The sequence below is a fragment of the Ambystoma mexicanum genome, chromosome 2q, assembly GCF_040938575.1.
Source record: "Ambystoma mexicanum isolate Mex_15411 chromosome 2q, UKY_AmexF1_1, whole genome shotgun sequence".
In the NCBI taxonomy this organism is placed as follows: domain Eukaryota; kingdom Metazoa; phylum Chordata; class Amphibia; order Caudata; family Ambystomatidae; genus Ambystoma; species Ambystoma mexicanum.
Window position 1 is genome coordinate 792,338,249 of NC_090924.1, and position 24,436 is coordinate 792,362,684.

The 24,436-nt window shown below is 47.9% G+C and overlaps 1 protein-coding gene across 1 annotated transcript in view; it reads right to left on the minus strand.

Annotated features, from left to right (window-relative positions):
- PITRM1 (pitrilysin metallopeptidase 1) overlaps positions 1-24,436 on the minus strand; it is a 1,609,076-nt gene that overhangs the window by 751,873 nt on the left and 832,767 nt on the right. The window contains exon 19 of the mRNA XM_069648021.1: positions 8,594-8,759. Within this exon, the coding sequence (XP_069504122.1) occupies positions 8,594-8,759 (166 nt within the window). The remainder of the gene's footprint in view (positions 1-8,593; positions 8,760-24,436) is intronic.

The following is a 24,436-nucleotide window of genomic DNA, read 5'->3' on the forward strand; positions in this document are numbered from 1 at the left end:
TTCTCAGGTAGGCTTCCAGGGACTTGGCAGGTGTTCCGACATCTTGGCTTCTCCTTCCACTGCCACCTCTTCCAACACACTTTGCAGCTTCACAATTCCACCTTTTATACAACTGTGGTCCAATAATGGATCGCACGTGTGCCCCATCAACTACTGGTGCCCGAGTCTCATAAGTAGTACATGCCTGACCTTCATGCATCTTCTTCGTCCCAGTATCAACATGGTGAGAGGAGGTAATCGCTGCTACTCTCAGTTGCTTCTTCACCCTAGCAGTGCTTCAATGTTATTTTAAAAGGGTGATGAAGTGCAACACTTTCATAATGGCCCATAAAGGTCGGGGCGAGTGTAGATAGGTTATCATGAGGATAAGGGGGTTATCATGATTTATTACAAAGTATCTTTCCCGACTGTTTCTCTTCCTCCGTTTAACATGTCTGGTTTGGCGATAGCTTTTACCCTTCTCAGAGGTTACCAGACATTTGGTCGAAAAAAAATGGTCGACAGGACATTTGGTCGAAACCATTTGGTCGAAAGACGAATGGTCGAATTTTTATTTTTTTTTTATTTTCATTTTTTTATTTTGTGGGGGTGGGGGGGTCCCCCCAACCCCCTTTTTTCCCTAAACTAAAACCTAAAAAATATATATATATAAATTAAAAAAAAATTCGACCATTTGGTTTTCGACCAAATTCCGTCGACCAAATGTCTTTCGACGAAATGTCCGGACACCCTTCTCAGAAACCAGGGGAACAATATCCCAAAACCACTTCTGAAGAGAGGAGGGAAGATACGACATGTCACCTTTGGGTTTCTCACCTCCATTCCCCCAGGACCCTTCATCCAGTTGATCCTCCCTCGCTTGTCCGCCCCCAGGGTCAGGATCCAAAATTGATGGCCTTTCCCTGGACACCTGCATAGAGGATTCAAAGGAAATGGAAGTGAGAAGAACCTCAGGTTTCTCACAGAACTTAAAAATATAGATCTTCAGGTTCTTTTGAAACTCCAGATGATCAGCGATGTCTCGAAGATCCCTCGGCAGGAAGTTCCACATTGTGGGGGCCCACACAGAGAACGAGCGTCCTCCCACTCATACCCTACGGTGTTTGGATGGACTTGATGGGGTGGGGTGGGATGCCATTTGCCACTATGCAGGCCTACGGCTTTTGATTCCAGAAGTTTGTTAGGTTTCATTGTCGTCACTCAACAGACCTATAAAAGTGAGGGTTTAAAAGGGGAATAAGGTTGCTGTGGTTTGTTCTGGTGCAATCAAAATGTTTTGTCCGGTTTTTGTATTAAAAGACAAATTAAATCATTATTGGTCTTTGCAACTGCTCTAAATTGAAGTGTGAGCATGGTTTCACCAACAGGAGGGAGAGCTGGTGCCACTTTAGTGGCCTGTTCCCTGAGGGCCTTGGGGTTCATTGATTGGCAGGACCCACACTGCTCGACATCATGGTCAACCCCGCAACATCACATGCATATTGTGCAGGTCTGTGATGTACATTTTAGGTCATCAGTCCTTGCAATGTTTTAAACCTGAAGGCTTGGGTCCAAACATAAATCTACGTTTTACAGAGACTACAGCATGCTGAGCGTGCAGAAAAAAGGAAATTAGATATTGGGGCTTGCTAAGCTTAATGTATGGAGAGGCAACGTCATGTCTGGGATTAAGTAGGCAGATTGTCGAAAGTGGCCATTGCTGAGCTACACTACATCTCCTGGTAAAAGATTCCAAGAACAGATGGCAAAGGAGGATATCTATCAAGAAGAGAAAGCTGTGGGAGGATGCAATCCATTAGATATGAGAATACATATATACATTACCAATATAAACTGTAAAAAAACAGCAGAAAAATAAAAAATACTAATTGCATTCAAAGGCGTCCTGCGCTTATATCCCAAAACCCAAAATATATTGCAACAGATACACAGCCAACTAAAAAAGCAGGTTGGGTGATTTAAAATAAATACATAACTGCTTAATGTACAATTTACTGATGCATTCAGAGTACCATTGTGGAGCGGATCAGAACCAGATGACCCATTGAGAAGAGGAGAGGGCGTGCCCCAATGGATGTGGCATTCACCCAGTTGATTAGGTTTTTAACGAGGATCAAACCCTGGTCCCCAATCTAACAAGCAATTGGCTCTGCAGCCATCAATGTTACAGCAAATTAGGGGTGCCTGAATACCTATGTGATTGAAAGGGCACCTGTGTTACAGTCTCTTCCACTTTTCAGTGCATATGTGGCGAGGGTCAGTACAAGTACATGTGGGTGCTTTGCCCCCATCAAATTACAAGGAACCTACTTGTCTGAAATGTTAAACAGGGTCTCAAAGGGGGTATGCCTATCATAGATTGCTGATAAATTGGGCTAAAATATTGTAGAGATGTCTTGGTGAAAAAGCAGATACAGAAAGAAATGTACACATGTTCCTCTGAAGAACAGTACATTAGTAAACCGGCTCATATCAGCATGTAAGGAACAAGTTACCTACCTGTAGCTCCTGTTCTCCAGCATGGGTCTGGCATGGATTCACTTGCTCATGAATATTCGCAGTCAGGATGGTAAAAAGAAAAGCAGTTTCGCTTTAGCCTGAAATCTGCATTTCTCCTCTATAACCAATCACTGTCCTTTAGGTCATACTGGCTCCATCCAATGACAGTCTCCCTAAGCTCCAACCCTGGTGGCGATCTGGACACAGAGGGGAAGAAGGTAGGGTTTGCATGTGAATCCATGCCAGACCCATGCTGGAGAACAGAAGTTACAGGTCAGTTACTTGCTCCTTCCAAAGCATGGGGTCTAGCATGTATTCACATGCTCATGAATACGATTTCATAGCAGTACACATACACAACCACGGGAGGTGGCAAGGCTCAAAAGAAGCAATACACTTAGCCCTGGGAACTCACCTCAAACAGGTTGCATAGCACTGCTTGGCCGACACAGGACTCCTCCAAGGAATCCGATACAATGGAGTCTAGTGAAGGTGTGGGTGGGCATCCACGTAGCAGCCCTGCAGATGTCGAGTAGGTCAACACCAGAGATAAACGCTGTAGTTGCAGAGAAGGCTCTGGTGGAATTGGCTCTCGGCTGGCCTGGAAGAGGTCTGTTAGCCAGACTATGACAGTGCATGACACAGCCGGAGAGCCACCTGCATGTGGAAGCCTTAGACCGGCCTTCCTGTGACTCACAGGTCCAAAATTCAGAAAGAGTTCAGATGTCTTTCGTGAGTCCTTCGTGTGTGCCACATAAAACGTCAAGGCATGAGCAACGTCCAGCAAATGCAACATCCTTTCAGCCGGTGTAGAAGGATTCAGGGAAAAAGACTGGTAGAATTAAAGTGTTGTTGAGGTGGAATTCTGAAGTAACCTTCGGCATAAAGGTGGGATGGGTCTGCAGCACCACCCTTGAGCGTGGAAAGACAAGTACGGCTGCTTGCAAGAGAGGTTCTGGATCTCCCAGACCTGTCCGGCCAAGGTTATGGCCAATAAAAAAAGTCTTCAACAAGAGTAACTTCAAAGGGGGCTGATGCATTGGTTCAAATGGGACCCCAATGAGCTTAGTCAAAATGAAGTTGAGCTCCCAAGCTGAAGCAGGAGCCTTCAGAGCTGGAAATGTCCGGACGATGCCGTTAAGGAACTCCTTGACAAGTCTGTGCAACCAAAGGGATGGCTTACCCAGTGCCCTGGTGTAACGGGATATGGCAGCCAAATGCACCTTAATTGAGGAGTGAGCCAGGCCAGGCCAGCCTAGCCAGGGAAAGCAGATACGGGAGGAGCTGCAGAGCCGTGGCCTGCAACAGTGTAATCTTCTGAATCCTGCACCACACTGAGAAGCTTTCCACATGTGGCTCTAGCACAACAATGTAGAGGAAGCCCTGGCCTTGGGCCAGGATCCTCTTGCATTCCAGCAGCAAGGACTAATGCCAAAACTTTAGGGCTGCAGGAGCCAGGCCATGAGGCATTGTAATGCAGCATTGTTCCACTTTTTCTGAAGAGAAGATCGGGAAGTGGAGGTAGCCGGATGGACCGAACCACTGACAGACTAGCAAGTCCGGGTACCAGATCTGTCGTGGCCATGCCAGAGCGATGAGTAGCATCCTGCAAAGACATTGTCCAAATGTGATGATCACACATAGCAGGAGCGGGAATCAGAGGGAAGGCGTACAGGAAGAGCCCCTCACACGGGAATGAGAAGGTGTCCCAAGACCACTTGGCTAAGTGAACCTGCTGGTGAGCCTGTGGCCCTTGGAGTTGGCTGCCGTCGCAAAGAGGTTGATTTGGGGTTGACCCCACTTGCTAAAGAGAAAGGATACTTGCTCCTGTTGAAGGTCCAACTCGTGGCTGGACTACAGCTCCCTGCAATGATGTTCTTGTTGACCGCCACGTGAAAAGGGATGAGGAACATGTCCTGAAGAATGGCCCAGTGCCACAGGGTCTGGGCCTCTAGGAAGAGCACTGGGGAGTGTGTCCCACCCTGTTTCCAGATGTAGAACATGGTGGTGTCATCCGTGAAAATTCTCACCACCTTACCCCGCACTTGAGGTAGGAATGATTTGAGGGCTCCGAAGACTGCCTGGAGTTCCAGGACGTTGATGTGAATGTCCTTTTCTTCCGGGAAGCAGAGGCATCTGGCGTGCAACAGCCTGGTGTGGGCCCACCCCACCCTCATAGAAAAGTATCTGTGGTGACCGTGGACAGGTACGGTGGGATTGGAAAAGGACCTATCTGCGTTAGCTGTAGGCGCACGACCCACCACCGTAGCAACTCCTTGTTGAGGGCGAGCTTGCCTGTCCAAGAGTCTGACCTACAGCCACCGAACATCCAGGAACTCTTGAAGAGGTCTTATCTGAAGCCTGCAAAACGGGACAAGGTGGGTGCAGGAGGACATGACCAACAGTGACTTCATGGCTCGCACTGTAGTGGATTGTGCCGACAGGGGCTGCACCTCCCCCAGGATGGCAGTCACACTCTCATCCGAGGGGGTAGCCAGGCATGCGACTGTGTTGACACCGGTACGCAGGAACAGAGCATTCTGCGATGGCTCCATGCAGGACTTCAGATAGATAATGAAAAATACGAGCTCTGTCAGAAGGAGAATGGACCGCCAGCGCATGACAGCAGGAGCAGATCAGCCAGTTGTCCACATAAGGGAAGATGTGGATGCCCTGAAGTCGAAGATGCGCTGCTACCTGAGTCAGACACTTCATGAACACGCTTGGTGCCGATTTCAGGGAGAAGGGCAGGGCCTTGAACCGATAGCGCTGTCCCTGGACCACAAAAACCGCAGGAACAGCCAATGCTTTGGATGAATGGGGATCTGAAAGTAGGCGTTCTCCAGGTCCAGGGTTGCCAGGAAATCCCCTTCCTCCAGCTGGTCGAGCACAAGCTGCAGCATTACCATCAAATTTGAAATACTTTATTAGGCGCCTTAAGTCTAGGATTGGCCACTACCCTCCTGACTTTCTCCATGCCAGAAAGTATCTGGAGTACACTCTGGAGTCCCAGAGGTGCTGGGGGATGGGCTCTATCGCCCCCCCTTTCTTAACATGGCCTGAATCTCCTGCAGATATTGAGCTATGTGAAGTGACTGACGCGCTATGGGAGGACTGCGAGGAAACCCGTTTTGGAATTCCAAGGTGTGCCCCTGATAAAGAACATCCAGCACCCATTAGTCCGTGGTGATAGTCTTCCACCGGTCGACCAAGTCCGCTAACTGCCCGCCGACTGGATTGTGAAATTGGGGGCCGGATCCACGGCCGGTTAAGGCCTACTTCGGCATCTGCATGCTGGCCTGTAAGCGACAACACTATCCACTGGTGCCGTATGCTTGCAAGCAGCCATTGTAGGCTTCCTGGGTGGAGGAGCAAGCAGGTGGGCTGACTGTATAGGGTGGTGAACCCCTTGCAGGATCTGCTGGACTTCCCTCTGGAGGACTGAAATAATGACCATCTACTCTGCTGTAGTGTCCCCAGCGAGCATGCCGTCTCTGGTGTCCGTCTTAATCGCTTTGAGAGTCTCGTCCACAGCCTGCCAAATAAATTGTCCCCATCAAAGGGCATGTCCGCCACCTTGGACTGCACATCCACCCTGACATTCGTGGCTTTCAACCAACCTTGGCGCCAGACGGGTACTCCATTGACCATCTGGCAGAAGCCAGAGTCTGCAATATCCAACGCCACTGATGGCGTGGTCAGAGGCCACCTCGCCCTCCTGTAACCGGGCCAGGGCGTCGGCCTTCTTGTCGTCCGACAGGAAGTCCAAGATTGGCCAGAGTTTATACCAGAGTTCCCCGTCATAGCGGGACAGGATGGCCAGGGGATTGGGAGACTTGGGTATGGAAGCTGCGGTGTAAATTATGCGTTTCCCCTCCGCATCAAGTTTCTTCCTCTGCTATTCCGGAGGCACCATGGACGAGGACTGAGTTTGACAAGCACTTCCTGGCAGCGGCCAACAACACCAGAGTCTGGAGAAGGCTGCGGCATCCAGCACCTGGGGGCTGAATCCGGGACCATGTACTTCTCCAGCCTGTCTCTTTTGGGGGTGGTGGGGGGGCTTCACTAGGTACCTTCATGAGAGCCAAACCCTCCTCACAGACATCGTCAAACAAAGGGACCGCCATGCCCGTCTTCCGTGAGGACTCCCGGCGTTGAAACAGAAAACCCTCTATCTTTTTCTGGTCTGGTACCAAACTGAATAGGGCGGATGCCCTAGAGATCATGGCATGAGGGCCAACCTCATCCAGAAGCGATGCCCTGGCGGGCTCATCAGCACCAAGCGGTTCCCCGTCAGCTGGGACAGTTATCATACTTGTCCATATGTGGTGTTGTAACATCTGTGTCAGTACCCATGTTGGAACCAGTGTCGGTGTGTGATGGTTCTTCCACTACTAGAGTGAACAGCCTCTGAGGAGGCATCAGCCGTGGTGGTGCCGGCTGGCGCTTCGGCCCTGAAGGGCTAGGCAGCCATCTTGGTCTCAAAGGACTAAGCCGGTGGTCTCGGAGGGCTGTGGCCAGGGTCAGGAACCGTGGGTTCGCCGTCTTGACCGTAGAAACCAATGTAGTTGTAGGACCCCCCCTTTCGACGAAGGAGTGATGGTCATCGTCAATGAAGTAGATACAGGCGACGTCGACGTACCCGTTGTCATTGATGGGGCAGCCGTCAACAAGGTGGACGTCTTGGAAGATTAAGCAAGTTTGACGATGGTGTCGAAGGTGATCTTGAAGGGCCTCCCAAAGACTTCTGCCTCGTAGCCTTGTCCTTGGACAAAGATCTATGCTTCAAAGGGGTCAAGGATTTCCTCTTGTAAGGTACTCTTCCATCTGGTAGGCTTACTGCGGACAGAGATGGAGATGGGAATGGGTCCTCCCCAAACTAGGCCCGCGAGATCAGCAGCGTGGAGTTTAGGGTTCTTTTGGATTCTCCACAGGGGCAACCTCCAAGGACCTCAACCTCTTTTCAGAGGGAGCAGGCTCATGGGACCAGCCGGTCCTAAACGAGGCATTAATGCATCTGTAGGCCAAGTTAGCAGCCTTCCCCTCCTTAAGCCATGTCACCGACCTTTGATACCGGTTGTGCCTCATCTTTGCTGGGAATCCGTAGTAGATTTTGCATCCGTCCTCATCGTGGTCCAGATGCAGGCAGTACAGGCACAGCAGATGCTCCAAGTAAAAGTTCTGTAGTCCACAATTCGTGGTCGAAGTGCAAAGAAAGCCCAAGCCTGGGCCTTCGGAAACTTGAAGTGAAGATCCAGTGATGAATGTAGATCTTCGCCAACAACCTGTCAATACCAGTACTGGAACAGCGATAGAAGGAATCGGAGAGAATATATCAACTTTATCTGAAAAAACCTGAATAAACAGAAAAATACTCGAAGAGCAAGGTGAGAGGACTCCCAACATTGAAACGTGTGATAATAAAATGACGGTGGCCACCGCCGTTGGAGCTTAGAGAGACGACTGTCATTGGATAGGGGCAGTAGTACCCAAAGGACAGTGATTGGTTGTAAAGGAAAAATGCAGTTTTCACGCAAAATTGCTTTTTTTTAACTAAGGATTCCCAACCTGACGACGGGGAATATTCATGCGCATGTGAATCCATGCCAGACCCCCATGCTGGAGATACCTCACTAATGCCACGTAATTCCTTTCACTATATATCACACTCAGGTACAACCTATATAAATAGCCCCCAGTATAATAACAAAAATCAATAAAATAATGGGAGCACACGACTAGGGTTAAACCCTAATGTATTGGTGTCTATATTATTGAATTCCTGCATTGAATATCTGGCAAATCAAAATAAGACCATTCCCTGTGTTCTCAAAATTACACTCTGCTAAAATAGTGTGCTGTTGCCATACTGAGCTGCTAAGAATAGTTCCTTCTGTATAGTGAGAAAAATTTGTACAATCCCTGCAATCAAAAAATGCACACAACCATACCATTTTGGTTTCATGCAATCACACTGATGGATGGCATTCCCGAGCAAGTATTTACAATAGATGGTGTGATATCGTGCAATGCCTCTCCACTTGACATTCATTTTTTACAAAAAATACAAAAAAGGGCTTCCGTTATTTCTTACCTGTTCCATGCCATTAAATGTTTCTTGCAAATCACCAGATGAAGTCAGAGTTCTACTGGCTCGAATTGAGGCATACATATGTCCAGAGTCTGGTATGCCATTGGACAGTTCTTGAGCAGTCATTCGGATTAGGACTTTCAAATGTTCCTGATCATCAAATCGTGGACTGTAAGAGAAAACATTTAAATAAGAACACTAGATCTAGCCAATGTAAGTAGCAATGCACAAAAAGGAAAACATGACATCCTACTGCTAGATGAGATATTTGGAAAAGTGGAAATAAACCTTGAACATTTTCAATTCAATGTCACAAAACACGTGGCCAAACAAATATGCAACGCAAGAGAAAGTAGCAATATAAACCACTGAGCTAGTCAGTAACCTTCGTTATTGGACCCAATTTGTGAATGGTACAGAACCACAGGCAATTGCTTATAATGCAGTGAATGTACACTAAATGGCTCCATGATCACTACTGCTGGTGGCTTATGAATTAGCCAACTCACACGCCCCATCGCCCCCAGAACAGGTCTTGCCCCTTCCAGCAGTTACTAGTTTGCTAAATGGTGTAGTTTAGCTTCAAGCTGAATTCTGAGGCCTGTGATCGGTTGTCCTACTTTTATTTTCCAATGAATATGCTGATGCTAGTTCTGCCATGGACATCAAACACAACATAATGAGGCGTAAGGTAACTCTGCACAAGCATCATTGGGAAAACAATGTCTTAATTTCACCAGAACCTTTAAACACCATGTATTGCAGTACAAAGGCCAGCATAGTTAAGGCAGTTTTTGTACAACCCCGTGGGGAGGGTTATACAACCAGTAACCCTATGGGGATTTGGGGAACCACCAAGCCAAAAAGGGAAGTCAACACTCTCTTACAAGTAAGCAGCATGGCAGGGAGACAAAACATAACTCTGGAAGGTGTAGTAGGTGGACACAAAGGTACAATTAGTCCACTCCATCGAAACATACATTACACTGATAATATATGCATGTATTATGTTACACATATAGATCTCTATTAGTTAAGATAAGTACTTATAAACATTTATTTTTTAAATACTGTATGTTACCTCTATTATATAGAGCGTTGTGTATCAAGTTTCATAGGAAACCCAAAAATTGAATTGCTACTAACTTTAAACTTGCATGACAGATTTGGAAAATATTTCACAAACAAAAAGTTTAGAACCCACACCCCGGCCCAACCCGCCATGATTCATTTAAAAACCAAAATATATTAAGAAAGCAAAAAAACACTTTTCAGCCCACCCTCAATCATTTCCCCAGAGAAAAAAAAGTCTAAATGTCTGAGCAACGCACAACAAAATCTGTTGGATGGAACCGGACCAGGTACAAAACAACTTGGGCATCAAGCGTTGACTCAATTTCCGGGAGGGGTCTGGCAGTATTCTATCCCGTAATAGTTAAAAGTTAAAGTTAACCACTGTAGTGACTAGAGTACTCCTAGTCACCTTTCTTCCATCCTTGTAGGCATTTTTCAACATGGGGACGGTACCGGAACCGTTGGCAGCGAAAAATTAGATTTAGTATAGCGTGCGGGGCCGCATTTCAGTCCCCCTTGAACAAATCAGATGCTTAGATACCTGCCTACACTTATTACCCATTGGCATACTAGTGGGGGGAAGGTGGGTGGGACGTATGGGGGAAAAGGGGACTAGGAGTACTACGGTGAGCAACTTTAATTACTCGTACGTCCAAATCAAATCGAAGCCCGCGAGCCGGGAAAAGAACCCCTAAAAAAACAACAAACAATGCCTCAGACTTCCTAAAAGATTTCCTCTGAGAGAGAGAAAAAACTTGGGAAAACTCATGAGGTCCAAGGAATGTAGGACCCTCTCTGCCTCAGACTGTGGGTTCAGGAAGAACACCGGCAGGCAGATCAGATTCAGATGAAATGGAGACACGATTGGTGCTGCCGAAAGTACCCACGACGACGATGGGGCATTCAAGGTGTCAACGTTTTTTCCATAGGAAAACAACTAAGTTCAAGTTACCGGGGTTTCCCAGCCTGATGACGAGTAATATTCGTAGCATGTGAATCCATCAAAGATCCAATGCTGGAGATAATCAATAGTGAAATGCCAAGCACACACAAGAGGGGAAGCAAAATGTGCTGCATATTTTGGGGACCTTATAGAAATTGAGGCTTCATCACACGCATGTGATTATGCAAGGACAATAATACTCAAGGAGGGGTACAATATATTACCAGCAACACACATCATGGAGCTGCACCGAGGGTGGAGAAGGACCTGTGGCTTAGGAGGCAAGGTATAGTAGCTCTGACCGATGCTCTATGGCAGCAAACACAGGGAAAGTGGTTATGCCACTCATTATTGCACACAGCACTGGCACAGCTACATTATCCAACACATACAGGGAAGGAGGTGCTTGCTGCCCATATTGGAGAAACTAACTTGGCAGAACACCTGGCCTAATTCATGAATAACTCGCTAGCAAGCAGTTTACTTCAGGACATACATTGAAAGTTTTGAGAGGAGCCATATCTTGCCCAGTTGGTCCATTCCAAAACCTCCACTTCGACATGATCGAAATATCCCAAGGATACTGCTACATGAGCGTGCTTGTGTGTCAATTTTCCTGTTGGATTGAGGCCGGCCTTGTTCTCACCCGGATGCCATCAGAGCGGTGTAAATTCTGGTCTGGGAAGTGTTCCCACGTTGGAGCGTGTGTGAGGTCCTGCGGTCTGACAATAGCCCTCACTTCACCAATGAGATGTTCCAACATATTACAACATTGCTGGGCATCCAAAAAGAATTCTCCTGTGCTCATCACCCACAAGCGAACGGGATGTGTAAATGCCTCAATGGCCTGCTTAAGGAAGCCATAGCCAAGACTAAAAAGAGCCTCAACAAGAATTGGCTGCGCTGTCTGCCCCTAGCCCTGTTCGCATTGCGCAACAAGCCTGGGTCCGACCACCATTTAACCCCACACGAGGTGGAAACAGGATGGCGCATGCAACTCCCCCTGGCTCCTCCCACTAAAGCAGTGAAAGATACGCAGAACTCTGCAAATGTATTGGGTCAGGAAATGTATGAATGTGTGACTGATTGCTAGTGTCTCTCATCTCTTGCCAGATTCGACACCAGGAGTGGTCTGAAGTTGGCAGACAAAGCAACATCGTCAATAACCCAGAGAATAAACTTAAACCCACCCACCCCCCATTTGTATACCAAGGAGGCAAGGTTCTCCTGAGAACGTTCACCCAATGTTGGGACGTACCCAGGTTCCGGGGACCGCACACTGTCAAGAAGTGACTGAGCAAGCCGTCAAGCCGGTATGGAAAACCGTCTTTCACCACCAGGGGGCGCCAAGCATTGGATGCCTGATCCGACGTCTCCGTTCCTTCAGGCTGAATGACCCCTGCTGAGGACTTTATAATCTTCAATTTTCACTTGCAAACCTACCTATTTTATTCCTCTAAGCCTTGCGCTTCTCTGGACACCCGTGTTTCAGCCTCTTCATATCAGATTGCCGTTTCTACTCTTTCCCGCCTGCCGTCGGCAACATGGCGTCCTCGTCCTGGCTCTCACTACCAAGGCACTTTCTCCTCATCCACTACTGACTATGGTGTGCTTACAAACTGTGCCCGAGTAGCCTGGCTCATTTATTTTTGCTGAGAGTTGCGACCACAGGACTTTACCCCGGATCTGCGGATGTTGGTGCATGAACTACAGACATCGAGGTACCTGGAGACTGGTGGCATCTGCGACGCATAGTGGACCCCGCAGATAACGGTCTGACTTGCGCCCCACTCATATCTTTCGCAGAGTGCAGTGTGCTCTGTGGCGCACCGAACCTCGGCGAACTTGCATTGACATTTGACTGTGACAGTGCGCACTAAACCTCACCGAACTCCTGCACTAACATTTTGGATTGAGGACACGGCAGGATTTTGGTTTTAACGGGCAGACTCGTTGCAGGGCACTGGGATTGCCGGTAAGTGAAACTCTGGTGCATGATTGCCACCCCCCCACACCTCCCCCTGTGACACATCTGGGAGGCTCCTTTTTGATATAATTGTGCCTGCACAGCCCGCCCCCGGTGCTCATTGACTTTACAGTGTTATGGGTAAAGCCGCCATCCTGCTGCTTTTGCTACATCGCAGCAGCCCACACCTGCCAAGGTGCATTGCTCCCCCCCCCCCATGTGACATCTGGAAGACCCCTTTGTGATCTGAATTATGCCTGCACAGCCCACCCCCGGTGCTCATTGACCTTACAGTGTTGTGGATAAAACCTCCTTCCTGCTGCTTTTGCTACATCGCAGCAGCCCACACCTGCCAAGGGCCAGCTACCATCGATCCTATCACTGGCTTGCAATTTGGGGATAAGTACTTAATCCTTTTGCCCTACTGTCACTTTGTCCTGCATTGCAGTATTTTTTGTGACAGGTGGATGAGGCCTGCTTGTTATCTGCGCGCCCAGTGACTGCCATTTTTCTGGATCGGACCCAGTTTTCTACCCTATGCTGGCTTCTGTGTGACATGGCCTGCGCGCCTGCTCCTTCACCAGCATCTAAGATCTCCTACCACCTTAGCAGTTCCACTTGGGCTGCCCTCCACCTCTACCTGCTGGTCTCCTGGACTATAGGATTCCAGCTTTCCAGGACTCTTTCGGCCACTGCCAGTGGACTACACGCGCAGCCCCCATCTCAGCCTCACCTCACTCAACTACAGCTGCTACCACCCTCCAGGACTGCCCTGACTACTACTGCCACTCTCATCTTGAGAGCTCCTGCTACCATAGCAGTTCCACTTGGGCTGCACTCCACCTCTTCCTGCTGGTCTTCAGGACTGCCTGGGCCGCCCCAACTGTTCTTGAGCTCTCGCCACCTACTCGGTACTACTTGGGCTGCCCTCCACCTCTACTTCTCACAGCTACCGCCCCATCTGCAGCTGCTACTTCCCTGCAGGACTGCACTTGCTGCTGCCACCCTCGTCCTCAGAGCTCCTGCCACCAAAGCAGTTCCACTTGGCTGCCTTCCATTTCTACCTGCTGGTCTCCAGGACTGCTTGGGCTGCCCCAACTGCTCTTGAGCTTGCGCCACCTACTTAGATCTACTTAGCTGCCCTCCACCTTTACTCTTCACGTCTACCACCCACCTCGACCGCGTGGGCCACTTCAACCACCCTTGTCCCGAGGGCTCACGTCGCCCATCAGTCACGCTCTGCCTGACGTCCACGTCAGCCTGCCGAGGCTACCGCCATTCCAAGACTTCATGGGCAGTCCCAGCTTCTCTCAACCCGAGTTCTAATTAACTGCCCTCCTCAGCTGTCTATTGTAGCTTTCGCCATCAACCCTGGACTGACTGAGCTAATCCTCCCGCCTTTCCTCCTCCAACCTACTCCTTGGGTATCCGGCTCTGCCTTCACGGACCGGACTTTTCCACCCGGCCCTTCTTCATCTTCCTGTTCCCTACACATGCCTCAGCCCTGCATCATCCTCCTCAGGGCATCTGATCCCACTCCCTCCTCTCATTCCCAGCATCCTACCTCAGTGTCAATGCAAACCAACATCGAGTCACAGTTCCCACTGCAACTGGCTGCACTCGATACTGCTCCCTCCGCTCACTCCCAACATCCCACCTCAGTGACGCTGTACACCATCATCGAGACAAATCTCCCACTGCAATTGGCTGCTCTACCATTGCCCCCACAGTGGTGGGCAAGTTCCCACTAACTTCACCCAGCGCCTCATCACCAACGGTGCCTGGGCTCTCCCCTCCATCGGCCCACTCCAGAGCGTATTCCCACCGCCTCGGTCTAATCTCCCCGGTATGCTACTGCATTCAGAGCCTTTCCCCTACCTCAACCCCTCCTCCCTGCACCCTATCTCCTCCCCCACCTACCATCCTCCTTCCCAGAAATATTCCCATAGCAGCTTCACGACCCACTGATCAACTTCTCATCTTACTCCTTGTTATGCTTTTTTCCCTCTCTCAGGCCCGCCCCATTCCCCTTCCCTCCCTCTCTCCCCTCTCCTCCCTCACAATACTCTGCCTTCTCCTCATGGCCATCTCCTCTTTCAATCCCCCCCCCTTCCCATATCCACTCTACCCCACTCCCCAATGCCTCATTCCATCGCCGCACCCTCATTTCAATAGCACCACCAATGCCACTGACGTCGCCCTCTGGAACACCAGGTCGATTTGTAACAAAACTACTGCTGTCCTTGACCTTTTCTTATGCCTTAACCTCCAATTCCTCTGTATCACAGAAACCTGGATCCCTCCCCACAACACCCCTGTACCTGCTTCCTTCACCACCTCTTCTTCTTTTGAACATATCCCTCGACCCTCTGGCCGCAGAGGTGGTCTAGGCCTTCTCTTTCGGCCACACTTCACCTCTTCTCCCTCTCCTACTTCTCTACCTACTCTCCCTTCCTTTGAATTCATGTTCAAAATCTTTAATTCTCCTCACGCTATCTCTTTCCTAAACATCTACCGCCCTCCTGGCCCAGTCGGCTACTTCTATGAAGATATTGACCATCTCCTAAACCTCATTTCCCCCAGCCCCACCCCACTACTTGTACTTGGCGACTTTAATCTCCATCTCTCTTCTAACCCTCCCTCCTCTCCACTCTTCTCCATCCTTGACTCTTACCTCCTCTCTTCCCTCCCCTCTCTTCCTAACCACCAATCTGGCTCTACTATTGACCTCATATTTACCTCCTCTTTCACCGCCTCTCCTATTTCCCAACTACCTATCTGATCACGCTTTACTTTCATTTTCCCTCCCCCCCCTTACCCTTCTCCTCCTCCCCCTCCATCCTCCACCTGCTTCTTCTGGCATGAGATACGCAGCTTTAACCCCTCTCTATTCCTTGCATCCCTCCTCTCTTTCCCCCCCCCCTCCCACTTCTCCTCTCCATCTGCCTCGGATGTCTCCTCCTTAACTTACTCTTTCTTCTAGTCTCGATCTTTACCCCCTCTCCTCATTTCGCCCTTCTCGCCGACCTGCTCAACCTTGGCTTTCATCTCGCCTCTCATCTATGTGCCACCTCCTTAGGCGCCTTGAACATCAATGGCTCAAACACCCTACCCCCTCCAACCAATCTGCCAATCTGCATACTTCTCCTATCATACCCTCTATGACTCCTGACTCAACTCCGCTAAACGCACCTACTTCTTTGACCTTCTCCAGTCTCAATCCTCCAACCCTCACCGCATCTTTCAAACTTTAGCCCAACTTCTCTCTCCAGCTACCCCTGATCCTTCCATCGCCTCTCCCCGCTACTGACCTTGCCTCCTTTTCTAACAAAGTCCTAAATCTCTGCCAATCGATCCTCTCCTCCCCCTCCTACTTCTATGTCTTCTTTCTCTCGTGTCACTCATTCTGAAGTTACCTTCCTTCTAACCAATACTCATCCTACTGCCTCTCCCGCTGACCCCATTCCAACCCCCCTGAGCCCTAAAATCGACCCCCTCCTTGTACCCTATCTCACCTCCTTCTTCATCTGCCTCTTGACTTCCAAATGTCCTACTCCTTTTAAGCACGCGACTATCATCCCTATTCTCAAAAGACCTTCTGCTAATCACCATCTTGCTTTCAATTATCGCCCCATCTCTCCTACCTTTCCTCTCCAAACTTCTCGAACGCATTGTCTATTCTCAACTCTCTTCCTACATCTCTAACCACTCCCTCCTTCCCCCTACCCAATCCTGCTTCCACCCTCTACACTCCACTGAATATGCCCTCATCTCTGTTCTTAACTCTGTCCTTTCTGCTTGCTACTCTAAGCAATCCTCCATACTTATTCTCCTTGATCTCTCCGCTGCTTTTAAAACTGTTGACCATCCTCTTCTCCTCAACTCCCTCTCCTCATTTGGCCTCCAAGACAATGTCCTCAACTGGCTCTCCTCGTATCTCTCTAAACGCACCATCTCTGTTTCCTGCGGTGACTCCACCTCTCCACATATCCTCTCAACCATGGAGTCCCCCAAGGTTCTGTCCTTGGCCCCTTCCTTTTCTCACTCTATACTTCCTTCTTAGCTCCTATCATCTCCTCCTTTGGTATCTCGCACCACTTCTATGCTGATGATATCCAGATTTTCCTCTCCTTCTCCTTTACTCCTGACATTCATGATAAACTCTCTTCTTGCCTTTCTGCTATTAAATCCTGGATGTCCTCTCACTTTCTTACTCTTAATGTTGATAAAACTGAACTCCTTTTCTTCCCTGCCAATACTCTTCCTCCTCCCTCCCCTCCCCCCTTCACGCTCTTCCCCCTCTCCCCATGCCTGTAACCTTGGTCTTCATATTGACCCTCACCTCTCTCTATCCCACCACATTTCTCTCACTGCCAAGTCTTGTCGCTTTCACCTTTAGTACAACAAAAAGAGGCTGCCCTGAAGCGGGAAGGGCTGGAGAGGCTGTAACAAGGGGGTTGTCCTACACTCTGTGAATCTAAGGGGTGTACAAAGGAAATTAGATGTACACCGATTTGTGTTGACCCTAATGGGAGCACATGTCATTCTGGGCAACCATTAAACACAATAACATACTTGCTGATGCTAAACACATAACTCAAACAGTACATAAAACGAATTTTTAATTTTTCATTTGACTTTGTATTGTAAGCTTTTTACTTTTTTGTGCAATAGTTCAAGGGTTACTTTACATAACAATCCATGATGTCACGAAATCACATACATAGTTGAAAATTCGCTGAAGAATAATATTTGTGAATGACATGGGATGTGGATCAGTAATTTGTGCATGTGACCAACATCTTGAAAATACAGTGTCCCATGTCATTGGAAAGGAAGAGCACACTATGGAAGTGTGAATGAAGGAGACGGTAAGTCTTGGTCTCTTTTGCCCGGCTGAAGTCTGACCTTATATTCGGTCAGAGGGACCTTTACAAAAAGAAGTAGTTTGTAGGGCCTCTATTATAGCTAGTGCTATATCATGACATAGTACAACGAAAAGAGGCTGCCCTGAAGCGGGAAGGACTGGAGGGCTGGAGAGGCTGTAACAAGGGGGTTGTCCTACCCTCTGTGAATCTAAGGGGTGTACAAAGGAAATTAGATGTACACTGATTTGGGTTGACCCTAATGGGAGCACATGTCATTCTGGGCAACCATTAAACACAATAACATACTTGCTGATGCTAAACACATAACTCAAACATCTTGAAAATACAGTGGATTGTTATGTAAACTAACCCTTGAACTATTGCACAAAAAAGTAAAAAGCTTACAAAAGAGACCAAGACTTACCGTCTCCTTCATTCACACTTCCATAGTGTGCTCTTCCTTTCCAATGACATGGGACACTGTATTTTCAAGATGTTGGTCACATGCACAAATTACTAATCCACATCCCATGTCATTCACAAATATTATTCTTCAGCGAATTTTCAACTATGTATGTGATTTCATGACATCATGGATTGTTATGTAAAGTAACCCTTGAACTATTGCACAAAAAAGTAAAAAGCTTACAATACAAAGTCAAATGAAAAATTAAAAATGTGTTTTATGTACTGTTTGAGTTATGTGTTTAGCATCAGCAAGTATGTTATTGTGTTTAATGGTTGCCCTGAATGACATGTGCTCCCATTAGGGTCAACACAAATCAGTGTTCATCTAATTTCCTTTGTACACCCCTTAGATTCACAAAGGGTAGGACAACCCCCTTGTTACAGCTTTCACCTTTACAACATTTGTAAAATTCGACCCCTCCTAACCTTTCATGCCACTAAACTCTTAATTACCTCCCTTATCTTCTCCAGACTTTTCTACTGTTCCTCCCTTTTCTTTGGACTCCCCTCTCACCTCTCCCCACAACAAATCTGTCTGCCACTCTGCCATCCACTCCCTCTTCCTTCTCTCACCTCTTGACTCCATCTCCTCTTCTCTCACCTCTCTCTCTAGGTTGGCTCTTTTCAGTCCCAGCTCAAATTCAAGTTCCTCTGTCTTGTCTTCAAATCCCTCTATGGTCTTGCCCTCCCACCCCCACCTTTCCTCCCTTCTTACTTTCCATACCCCTTCTCGTACTCTCCGCTCTGCAAATCTTTTCCTACTCTCTCCTCCTCCACCACCACCACCACCCTGTGCCCCCTCCCGCTCTTTCCAACTCCTCACTCCCTTCCACTGGAACCGCCTCCCCCTCCACATGCGCTCTTCTTCATCCTACCCTTCCTTTCACTCTTCTATAAAATCTTATCTTTTCCATTCCCCTCCCTAACACCTTTTCCTTCCTCTCCTACCTCTCCCCTGCCTCATGCCTAACCTCTTACTCCTGCACTTCCTTACCCTCTCCATCCTCTCTTCTCCCTTCTACCCCACCTCTGGCTCTTAACTAATCTTATTCTTTCCTCTCTTCTTCCTCACACCTTCTAGCCTTCCCTCTTACTTCCGCTTCTACCTCCACTAACACCTCACTTTCCCTCCCACTCCTCTGTCCCTCTCCACTCCCTCATCACCTCAGCAATATTGTACTAATTGTACTATTGTACTTGAACTAATACAACACTAACAATAATGCACAGTTTTTGCGCATTTCAGGCGGGCAACCGATCTCTTCAAATTGCACAAGGTTCCAAGCAGCACAGGTAAATGAATGGGTCATTAAAAACATGCTCATCTTGGCTTGCCTCTTATTTCCAAGTGGGGATTTTGCATTCCTCTTCTGATGAATACATTGTGTCTAGTGAAACCGCTGTATCCTCTACTAACATTACCCTGACTCCAGCAAGTGGAACGATCATGTCAGGTGGACAGGGTGTCAAACTGGAAATTATATTGTGCCTTCTATTGCTATGAATATATGTATATTGGCCTACGCCAAGCTGCTAACAAGCTACTTGTGAAGAAATTTGTGTTGCAAGGTCCTGACCCTAGAATCAATGTAAACCGCCATTTTAGGTTCTCTCTCCGCCTGTAAAGTCACCCTGTGAGTTGAAATGGTGGACAATGTCATTCAGAATAGAACACGGCCGTCATGACCCCTGTGTACAGCTAATATGTAACTTGCCTGCAGGCCACTTGTTAGGGTCATGAACTGAGACCTTGTCCTTTGCTGACCTGTGTGTAATGGATTACCTGGGTCAACGAAACTGATCTATGAACATTATTAACTGCAATTTTGTTTGAATAACAGAATGGGAACGCCTGTTTAACTACATTGTATAAACTATGTCCTAAGGCTTAATGTTAAACCTAGAGAATACACTGTTGCCATTTTGACTTGTTGATGTGTAAACCAAAGATGAACTAGATACATATAGGCGAACAAATTAGAAGCGAACCTGGCACAAACCTTAGATCAGTAATGTATTTATGGAATAGTTAACCCGCAGTAGGGCTGGACAGCAGGCTGAAAATTGTATAAAAGCCTGACTGTTTCAATGAATATCCCCACTCACTGAGCACACCGAACCACGCTGGAGTTTGCTGTGTTGTACTGAGGGCCGATAGCTATCTGATTTGTCTGACTTTTTTGTAACTGTTTAGCATAAAATAAAGACCATTGTATGCTCCTTTGTAACCTGTGTTTGGTGTATTTCCTTTTTGGGCTACCCAGCCTCATATTATTTCTTTGTTTTCACAAGGGGAGCACTGTAAGCATGGTAAGGAGAGGTAAGCGCAGTGCTGATACAGACATGGGGGGGGGGGTGGACCTACATCTCATTTACACTGCTTGAGTGTCCAACAATATGTGGTACACACACATGACCAAAGTAGGTAAAGAAACCACTGGGGAGAGCTGCTATGTCTGCTCACTAATCCCTTATGCCATAAGTGCCTCCAGAACCTTCATAGTAACTGTAATACCAGCAGCAAGAGCCCAATGCCTCATGTATCTATCCATGTTTACAACGCAAGGAAGATTCCAAGGGAAAACCGCAACATTTAGATGAATGTTTCAAACAACATTCCCCTATAAAACTCTTGATATGAACAATTACTGGCAGTTAGACCAAGCTATACAATACATAACTGATGGCACGCAGAAAGGTGAGACAAAAACAATAACACTAAAGAAACTACCGTGCTCAAAGGGGGGGGGGGTTCAAGGAGATAGGAGGAGAACCAGGATGTTGGGAGAGACCACAGATGCTTGTGTATGGCCAAGTGTACACAGAGGAAGGATGGAAAGAGTAGTAGGAAGCAAAGCAAGCACAAGCACAAGCACGCACAAGCACACACACACACACACACACACACACACACACACACACACACACACACACACACACACACACACACACACACACACACACACACACACACACACGCACGCACACACAATCAAATGCATGAAGGAGTGGGTGTTACGCTCGCCTGGTCTCTGCGGAGGCGTTGGGGCACGGTTGCAGCCCTCCGTGGAGTTAGACCACCCCCTTCTGGTTTCATCCCCTGCAGATCAGCTATGGGCAGCGACAATCGGTGGCACTGCTCCTGCGTGGATATGGGAAAATGTGAATGCGCCGATAGGTGACTGCGGTATCGCCCAACCCCTTCGGCCCAAGGTGAGATTTCTGTGGGCACATACCGGCCCATAAGGCTCACTTTTAAGTGTGAATGATGAGCTCTCCGTCCTGCTACTTCTGGCAGGGGCACTCGTTGATGGAATCGCGTTCCTTCACTGATTCCTGAGTAATCGTCCAGTCTAGCTGCGACTAAGTTCCTCTTTCTGCTTTCTCTCAATGTCTTTTCCCCTCTTTCTGCTTTCTCTCAATGTCTCTTGTCTTTTCCCTCTTTCTTCTTGTCTTGATGTTATTGCTCTCAATGTTTTTCACTGAAGAACGTTTCTCTGTTTTCTCCCAAATAGGTGGAAATGCGGCCTAACAACGGCTGTAGAGGTACGGAGCGCGACTGAGCGGAAGATGGATGCGACCGCGATGTCCAGCAGCAGGTGAGTGATGGCTTTAGGGAAGACGCAGGTTTTAATGGCAGTGAGCCCTTAATGCAATGTCTGTTACGTGTCTAACCTTGCCTTTTGCAGGTGCTGCGAGTTCGGATTAAGTGCGTCGTGCCACAGTGCCTAGATGATGCTGTCTGCGTTCCGAGATGTTTGCCGGTGAGCCGCTTTGCAAGGAAGATGTCTGCGCTCCTAGATGTTTGCAAGGTGAGCCGCTGTGCCAGGAAGATGTCTGCGGTTCGAGATGTTTGCAGGTGAGCCGTGGTGCCAGGAAGAAGAAGTCTGCACTCCGAGATGTTTGCAGGTGAGCCGCGGTGCCAGGAAGAAGTCGTCTGCGCTCCAAGATGTTTGCAGGTGAGCTGCGGTGTCAGGAAGAAGCGTACAGGTGAGAGCAGGATCCTCCAGATGGTAAGTATGGATGAAGATGGCAAGATCTCTCCAGGTAAGATGAATCCCAGGCGACTGAGCGTTATGCTGCACGGAGGTGCAGAATAACGAAGCGTGTGCCTTGTGGTTGGGCTGGCTTTTATAGCGGAGCTCTTAAGGCCACGCCCGCTAGCACAGTCCTGGATGCCACTCCTAGAAGTTGCACGTGCACATGCAGATGGAGACCACACCCGGACTAGTTACACACAAATGAGAGTATTCCTGCCCATAATAAAAAAAAAGAAGAGTTCCTGTTCCAGTCCAAGCACTTCTGCCCATAATGAAAATGTCTTGTTTATGTTCTTCCATGAGCCTGGCGCTAAACTGCGTCCAACCAGGTCTCCCCCCCACCCCATGTATAAACGTCCCAAAGGAACGTGAGTGAACCTTGATGCCCCCTGCTCCCTCCACTTGATGATGCCGCTCCTATGATCCTGGGCAAGTGGCCATGACAGCACTCCCCCTCAAGGCCCCTCTCAAGGGTGATCCTCGTCCCGGCCCTGGTTTGGTGGGGTTATTATGATGGAATTGTCTAACCAATCGAGGGGCATGAACATATTCGCTGGGTTCCCAGGTTCGGTCTTGAGGCCCGTATCCTTTCCAGTTTATTAGGTAATACAGTTTGGACCGTAGACCACCTTGGAATCCAAGATAGACTTAACTTCATATTCAGGTTCCCCATTTAGTAATTCGGGCTCTGGCGGAGAATCAATCCGTGCATTTGGTTTCATGGGTTTGAGGAGCGAGACATGAAATACCAGGTAAATTTTCATGTGTGACGGTTACTCCAACTTCATGGCGGCAGGGTTGATTATCGCCTTGATAGTATAGGGGCCCAGATATCTGGGGCGGAAGGCCCGTGGTCCTTTCAAAGTATGTGTCTAGAAGCTAACCAGACTTTATCTCCAATCTGGTAATTGGGAGCTTTTTTTCGGTGCCGGTCAGCAAACAGTTCTTGTCTTTCTTTGGCCTTATTCAAGTGTCCTGTTGCTTCCTCAAGAACTTGAGTGATGGATTTGTGCAAGGTTTTTATTGCTGACATTACCAATGTATCGGGTGGATCAAACACTGATATCCGTGGGTGTCTTCTGTGTAGAGTATAGAATGGAGTTTGTCCAGTGCTTGTATGAACCGAATTGTTGTAGGCATACTCAGCTACCCAAAGTATGTTTTTCCAGGAGTCTTCGGAGTGCTGAAGCATACATCTTAAATATTGTTCTAGCGTCTGATTGGTTCATTCGGTTTGTCCATCGGTTGGAGGGTGGTGGCTAGTGGACAACCGGAGGTTTGGCAATCGCACAAAAGGCGGAAACAAATTGAGTCCCACGATCCGATATCAATATTGATGGAAATCTATGTAACTGGACAATTTGTTCCAAGAACACAGTGGCGAGAGTTGATGCAGTTGGAAGTTCTTTCAGAGGGATGAAATGGGCCATTTTGGAGAATAAATACACAATGACTAAGATGGTGTTGTAACCATTGCAGGGAGGAAGATCCGTTATAAAGTCAATCGATAGTGTATGCCAAGGTGCTGGTGGAATCATTAACGGACGTAGTAACCGAGCAGAGTTTTGCTTCTGAGATTTGTGCTGTGCACAGATACTACAGGTTATAACAAATACTACAGGTCTTTTCTCCAAGTGGGCCACCAATAGTTTTGTTTTACCTTAGCCTGTGTCTTGGCTATTCCAGGATGTCCTTCCACTAATGAATCATGGTAGTTTGTAATGATTTAAGTTTGCAGTTTCTTGTCCTGGATATATAACCGTCCTTGGAAATATGGTAGATTGTTTTCGATGGTGTACCGGTCTCCCTTTAACAGCCATTCCTGTTTTACCGGTGTAAATTAGAGATTAGCAAAGCCGAACACATTTGTACTCCTTTCGTGGAGGTTGGTGAGGGCCACTGGAGAATTGCATCAAATTTCCGTGTGTCCATATGCTTCCCTGCGGTGTGAGCATGAAACCGAGAAATTCGACTTCGGTCACATGGAAGAAACATTTTTTCAGCTTGGCATATAATTGGTGTTGTCGAAGTTTCTCCAAAACTGCTCGGACATGACCAACATGTTCTTCCTTGGAATTCCTTGGAATTGGAGTAGATGAGAATGTCATCTATGTAGACAAGTGCGCAAACGTCCAACAACTCACGGAGTACATCATACATAAAGAATTGAAACTCTGCAGGGGCGTTACATAACCCAAACGGCATGACTTGGTATTCGTAGAGGCCATACTTTGTGCGAAAGGCCGTCTTCCATTTGTCTCCTTTTTTTACTATCACAAGATGGTAGGCCCCTCGCAAATCCAACTTGGTGTAAATCTGAGAATATTTCTCTTGATCCAGGAGCTCGGGTATAAGTGGCAATGGGTATCGATTTTTCACGGTAATCTGGTTGATTGCTCTGTAATCAATACAGGTCCTCAAGTCCTGCTCCTTACAGGTCCTCAAGTCCTGCTCCTCCTTAGTCATGAAGAGGAGGGGCGAGGAGGC